The sequence below is a fragment of the Heteronotia binoei genome, chromosome 10 (assembly GCF_032191835.1).
Source record: "Heteronotia binoei isolate CCM8104 ecotype False Entrance Well chromosome 10, APGP_CSIRO_Hbin_v1, whole genome shotgun sequence".
Taxonomy (NCBI): Eukaryota; Metazoa; Chordata; class Lepidosauria; order Squamata; family Gekkonidae; genus Heteronotia; species Heteronotia binoei.
In genome coordinates this window covers 58952010-58958828 of record NC_083232.1, presented here as the reverse complement: position 1 = coordinate 58958828, position 6819 = coordinate 58952010, and the positions used below count along the sequence as shown (strand labels likewise).

At 45.5% G+C, this 6819-nt stretch overlaps 1 protein-coding gene across 1 annotated transcript in view; it reads left to right on the top strand.

Moving 5' to 3' along the window:
* The first annotated feature begins 6200 nt into the window (after positions 1 to 6200).
* ANKRD28 (ankyrin repeat domain 28) overlaps positions 6201 to 6819 on the top strand; it is a 137241-nt gene continuing 136622 nt past the window's right edge. Inside the window, exon 1 of the mRNA XM_060248723.1 lies at positions 6201 to 6427. Within this exon, the coding sequence (XP_060104706.1) occupies positions 6401 to 6427 (27 nt within the window). The 5' untranslated portion in view covers positions 6201 to 6400. The remainder of the gene's footprint in view (positions 6428 to 6819) is intronic.

The following is a 6819-nucleotide window of genomic DNA, read 5'->3' as shown; positions in this document are numbered from 1 at the left end:
AAAAAACAGCCCCCCCCAGAGCCCCAGATACCCGCGGATCAATTCTCCATGATTTTCTATGAGAATAAATCTCCATAGGGAATAACAGAGTTCCCAGCAGACATTTCCCTTCCCTCCCCCCCCCCCCCGCTTTCTGACGACCCTAAAGCGGGGGGAGGGCCTCCAAACCGGGGGATCCCCTGCCCCCACCTGGGGATTGGCAACCCTAATAACAGTGCCTCTCAGTCCCAAAAAGCAATCCACAAGGATGCCATGATGAATGGTATCAAAAGTCACCAAATAGTTCAGGAGAATTAACAGGATTGCACTCCTAGGCTTCCCAATCCCCAGGTCCCAGCGGGGGATCCCCCGGTTTTACAGGCTTCCCCCCTCCCCCAGCCAGCTGGCCAGTGGGGGAAGCCCCACCCTCACAGCCATTATGCACCTCCATGAACGATTCCCATAGGGAATGATGGGGAATTGATCTGCAGGTATTGGGGGCTCTGGGGGGGGGGCTGTTTTTTGAGGTAGAGGCGCCAAATTTTCAGTATAGCATCTAGTGCCTCTCCCCAAAATACCTCCCAAATTTCAAAAGGATTGGACCAGGGGGTCCAATTCTATGAGCCCCAAAAGACGGTGCCCCTATCCTTCATTATTTTCTATGGAAGGAGGGCATTTTAAAAGGTGTGCTGTCCCTTTAAATATGACGGCCAGAACTCCCTTGGAGTTCAATTATGCTTGTCACACCCTTGCTCCTGGCTCCGCCCCCATGTCTCCTGGCCCTACCCCAAAGTCTCCTGGCTCCACCCCCAGTCCCCAGATATTTCTTGAATTGGACTTGGCAACCCTATGCACTCCCCTTGTCCATGTCCTGCTGCATGTCATCCATCAGGATAAACAAGGTTGTTTCAGTCCCATAACCAAGCCTGAAACTGATCTCCATTCCATTGAAACACATTGCAGCACAAAGTTGCAAGGAAAACGTGGAATGGATTTTCCATTGTCTTTTGGTCCTATCTATCTGGGCCCAGAGACTTTAATGGAAAATCCATTCCACGTTTTCCTTGCAGCTTTGCTTCTTGCTGCAGCCAGCAAAGACAAGGCAGAAAGAGCAGGGAACTTTGGCAGCCTCAGATCTTCAAAGGGTGAGGAGGATAGGAGGGGGAGGAGAGGGGGGAGAAAAGAACCCTGCGGGCCTGATTAAAGCTCTGGGTGGACTGACCATTTGACACCCCTATATTAGACAGATAAAGCCCATTTCATTACAATCAGAAGCTATGATGGTCAAATGATCTGAAAGCAATGACGCCTGAGATAAAGCAACCACTGTTATTATTTTATAGACAAGATATTATATAAAAAGTAAAGCCCTGTGAGGACACCCCCAGCATGCTGCTACCAAATTAGAACGGTTTCTATGTAGAAAGCAGATTTCTGACAATACATCCACAGTGTTTGAGTAATGAATAGGCCATTATGCAACAAAATTTTAAAAGATGTATTGATTTTAAATATAGCATGTTATGCAAACAAGACTTCTGTTCTACATCTGGTACTGGAATAGGGGAACCAAGTGGTTCATCTAGATACTAGTTTGCCAGTTAGTCATTGTGGGGATGCATGAATGAAATAACTATGAAATTTAAACATTCTAGTATTGAGGATGATTTTAACCAGGAATTGCCAAGCAGGTTGGGAGAAAAATGTTCTGTTTTCAATACAGTCTTAACATGATATTATTTACCTATATGCCAATGTTTCCACTGCCTATTTCCACCTATTAACTCTCTTATTAAAGGGGCAGGATGTTTTTCTCCAGGTGTGCTGGCAGCTGTTTTAACTTGCAGTTGATTCCTATCCGTTAACGTGCACAAAACTGACTACATTTACTTGCATTTGTTATTATAAAAAATTTCTGAACAGCTTTGAGAGCATTACATAGAAACCACTGAATACAGTGCATTACTCATCAATGATGAATTTGCAAACATATGATTTACACAAATACAAAGGTACTTCTGACGCATCATGGATTCAGTTACACAAATTCAGTCAGTCATGCCTTGCAAACATTGGCTAAGTATACAGTCTTTCCTGGTGTTCAAATGCAGAGCTACTTTGTCTAGTGCACAGCACTCTGATACTTCTATGGAGTGATACATGTGGGACTTCATGTGTTAGCACTATGTGGCAGCCAATATACAAGCTTGTGACTGCTTTAAAAATATGCATGGAGTTCAGTGACTTTGTGAGACTGTACTTTGGGTCAGAGTTCAACTGCTGCGTTGTGTTGAAATGCATCTTGATCAAAACAATGGGAGGCTCCTGCAGAGTGGCACTTGGTAGGTTGTCCCGGCTTCTTTAGAAGGAAAGAATCCCAAATAATGATCCTGAAATGTGGTTATATCCTCCAGGTTCCAAAATAATGAATTTGATATTGAGCTTTATTGATACGTTGATTTGAGAGAAGACCCAGAAACAAAGCAGGTAAAATGATACTTGTAGGCTTAACTACAGCACTGAGAACAAATAAAGGTGTTATCTTACTGCCTTTGCGTGCTGTCAAAATCAAGCAAACACAGACAAGTAAAATAAGGACAAGACTTCAGATACTCCTGTCTCCAAAGGAATCTGGGGCTTTTAATCCATGCTCCCCTGAATGCTACACCTCATTTTTAAACTATTGATGTGTATCATGTGAGAGGTTTGAGAAGTGTCTTTTTGGTATCCTTGAGCAACTGAAATAATCAACGGCTGCCAAATTAGTTTGGCAGAAGAGCAAAAAAATTAAACCAGGATGTTATCCACCCAAAATGATTGAATATGTTCTGCTTATCAGAGATATGAATAATGGCACCTTGGCATCACTGAACTTCTAATGAGTATTGAAATTCCTTCCTTATATGCCCTCCCTGTATCCCCAAAAACCTGTTTTTCCTTACTCCTAACATCCAATGCTCGTAAGGGTTAAGCTGTTAAATTCTTAAATCTCACATCCTCCAATCCCTCCAAAATCGTTATTTTCCGGGTCAATTTTTAATGCTCTCAAAAGATACTACCTTTCCAAATGGTCAGATTTTTATACTGTAGCCTTGTATGCCCAACGATCCAAATAAAATGTATTTATTTACTTCATTTACATGGTTTGTTCCCAATGGGGACCCAAAGCAGCTTACACTGTGTTACTTCCCTATACCTTATCCTAACGACCCTGTGAGGTAGGTTAGGATGAAATATATGTGACTAGTCCAAGTTCATCCAGTGAGCTTCTATGGCAGAGTGTGGATTTCCATCTGGGGCTCCCAGATTCTAGTCTAAAACTACACCCATCATTACTTATGGTGATGGGCCTTGAAAACATATCCCAGAACTCTTCATAAGGACAAGCAGCTGGACATTCTGTAGCTGTATATTGACTGTGCTGTATGAACAGTACAGCCCTTTTGTTTGCTGTCAACCAAGCCCTGATTACGCCTCCATCATCTACCCTACCTGAGTCTCTATTACTGGTGGTACCCTTGGAAGGAATTGTATTTCTTCCAGAACATTCATTTTAGACGCACAAAGCCTCCAACTAGTTGCAAGCAGCATCTCTCAATGAGAAGGGAAGTTCACTATATTCAGGTGCAAACTTAGTCAACAGGAAGTCATATGTGTTTACTGTAACCTCTCTGTTAGCTAAAGAGAAAGCCCACGAACGTCTGTAGGTCTTAGTTAAATGACCAGTAATTGCTGTGACTGGAAATCAATGTATTGCCTATTCTGCATTTTATGGCATCTCTTCCTGCCTTTGTCTAAGTTTGGAGAAGAGAGGCCATTCCTAGCTTTGTACTCAAGATGTAGGTGTTAGCGTCTGTTATTTTACTCCCAGTTTACCCTTCCCTTGTAGTTTTAAGTAAAGCAATCATATTCTTTTAAACACACAAATGATCTCTGCGTATTCTCTGCTGTGCTACTCGCTTCTAACTCCGCTAAATAGTATTTTTCTCTAAGAATACCCAATAGGTTATTGGCGCCAATGTTAAGGGCTCCAGTTGTGGGCAACAGTTGTTTTTTGGGTGCCAGTTGGGCAGCTGGAAGCAGAGATTTTAGAATACTGTATGTGTGTGTGATTGCTTAAGTGCAAGCAAGAGTCTCAGCCTTTTTTTATATACCCGAAGAACACCTTCTCTGTCCCCAGAGTTTGCCTTGCTGCATGCAGGTAAAACAAGGAGGTGAGGTGCATTCTTTTGTTTTTTTGTGTTTTTGCAGATAAGAAAGCGGAGAAGAAAGTGCCGGTGCCTTTGCTTCTAAGCTGATACCCTGCTGCGATGGAACAAAGGGGCAATGCTTCTAATCCTGCCATGAACCTGCAATCGTTTGCTGATCAGAGTGGAACAATGTCGACGCCAGCGACATCCATGCACATGTCGGTAACATGCATTTAAATCTCCCAATTCTCTCAAATGCAAATTTCATTTGGCGGGACACTCATTTGAAAGCAGTGCTTAAGTCCCAAGGGGCCTCGGATGTGCTCACGAAGAATCCCCCTGTAAATCAAACAGAAAGGGAAAAGTTCGATAAAACTGATGGTTTGGGAATCTCTTTGATCTTGGGAAGCATTAACAAAGAGGAGAGCAGAATAATCCTCGAACATACAACAGCTAAGGCCATGTATGATTACCTCAGTTAGAAATACCAGTCAGAATCAGAGACCAATAGCCTCTTCCTCCTTCAGTTTATTAAATATGAAGATGAGAGGAGACAAACTGAATGATTTTTTAAGCAAAGTAATGAGTACAGTTTCTGAACTGAAAATTATAGGAGACCCAGTCTCAGATAAAATTGTTATTGCTTTGGTCTTCAATGCACTTCCAAGCTCATATGCTAATAACGTTGCTGTGTAAAGGTACAGAAAGAGCTGACCTTAGAATATACAATATCCTTTTTGGAACAGGAGGGGAACAGATGGGAAACCCCTAATAAGCAGGAAGTGCAATCTGTGCTTAAAGTTAATGCTGGATTTCAAGAGGGAACTGCAAAGAAAGATATTGTTTCATATGTGCCAAGTATGGACATTATGCGAACATGCGTACATCTAGACGTGTGGAGCATGAAGGAGATCATTCAACAGGAAATCACATGTGTTTACTGTAACCTATCTGTTAGCAAGAGAGAAAGCCCGCGAAAGTATGTAGGTCTTAGTTAAATGACCAGTAATTGAGTGCTGTGATTGAAAATCAATGTATTGCCTATTCTGCATTTTATGGCATCTCTTCCTGCCTCTAAGTTTGGAGAAGAGAGGTCATTTCCAGCTTCATACTCAAGATGTAGGAGTTAGCTTCTGTTATTTTTCTCCCAGTTTACCCTTCCCTTGTAGTTTTAAGTAAAGCAAACATATTCTTTTAAACACATAAATGATCTCTGCATATTCTCTGCTTTGCTACTCTTCTCTAACTCTGCTAAATAGTATTTTTCTCTAAGAATACCCAATACTCCTCATTTACTTTTTTGTTGTTCAGTCGCACAGTAGAGTCCGAATCTTTGCGACCTCATGGACAAAGTCACGCTCATTTACTTAGAAGCTCCCACTTCAATTGCATTTCCAACAAGTCGTGTTTTAGGGTTACAGCCTACATCGAGCCGTTTTCAGGAACAAATCTAAACCAAAAGCAGAACGTGCATTAATTACAGGAATGCATGGAATAGGAATTGAAACTGTGCCCGTATGGCTCTTCGCTGGAGTTGTTGATGTCAGTCCGGCGTGGGCATATTTTTGGGTCCAGGTAGCGATGACTGGGAGGACACGTGTCTTTACATCTCGCTTTCTCGGTGCCTCCCGACCCTCTCCTTAGCGGAGGCACTGCAACTAAACTGTAGCCAAGCAGCCCAGAATGCCACCCCCTCGTCGCATTCGACTCGTCCTTTCAGCGGGCTCTGTCCCAGGCCCGCTTTTCCCTCCTCTCAAGCGTTTTCTTCGCCGACGCTGCCCTCTCCTCTCCACCAATCGCACGCCCTCTCCCACCGTCGACCCCCTTCCTCCCGAGTCTTCCAATCAGCCCGGCGCTCTCTCTTTCTTTGTGTTTTAACCCCTTCCGCTCTCGAAGCGCTGCCCTTGAAGGCGAGCGTCGGTTTCCGTCACCCAGGGGCACAAGCGGAGGGGGAGGGGTGAGGGACGTGATAGGCGAGTGGGCGGGGCAAAGAGGTAGCTCTCGCGCCCGCCTCTTCCCGGTGTCTCCTCGCGCGCCTCTGAGCAGGAGCTGCAGCGGCACTACTAGGAGGCGGGGCGGTGGGCGTGGCTCGCTCACGGGCTGAGCGGCCCGGGCGCTGGAGGAGGCGGGGCTGCTGAGGGAAGGAGTCGTTGGCGGCGGCGGCAAGGAGCAGCGACGGCGGCAGCCCGTGTGGCAGCGAGGGAGAGTGGCGGCGGCGGCGAGGCCTCGCAATGGTTTTCCTCAAGCTGCGCGAGCAGGTGGGTTCCTTTGAGGCGGCGGCCGTGCCCTGCCCCGCTTATGGGGAGGCGCGTCCGGCCGGCCTCCTCGGGTGAGGTGACAAGCGGGAAAAGGGAGGAGGGGAAGGGAACGAGGCACTATGGCGGCAACAGGAAAGGGGTAGGTGGGATTGTCGCGTCCCTTCTCCGTACTGAATGGCCTTCAGGCGTGGTGACGGGGCGTGTGGGAACGTGAACGGGAGGGGAGGGCGGCTCCGTGTGTGTGTGTCTCTCTCTCTCTCTGTGTGTGGTGTGATGGCATGGTTTACCTAGGCCTTATTTGTCCTCCCCACAGCCTCATCAGGTAGATGTGCCTGGAAGAAACTGACCTTTTCATCTAGAGTGAGTTTCATGACTTATTAGAGGTTTGAACC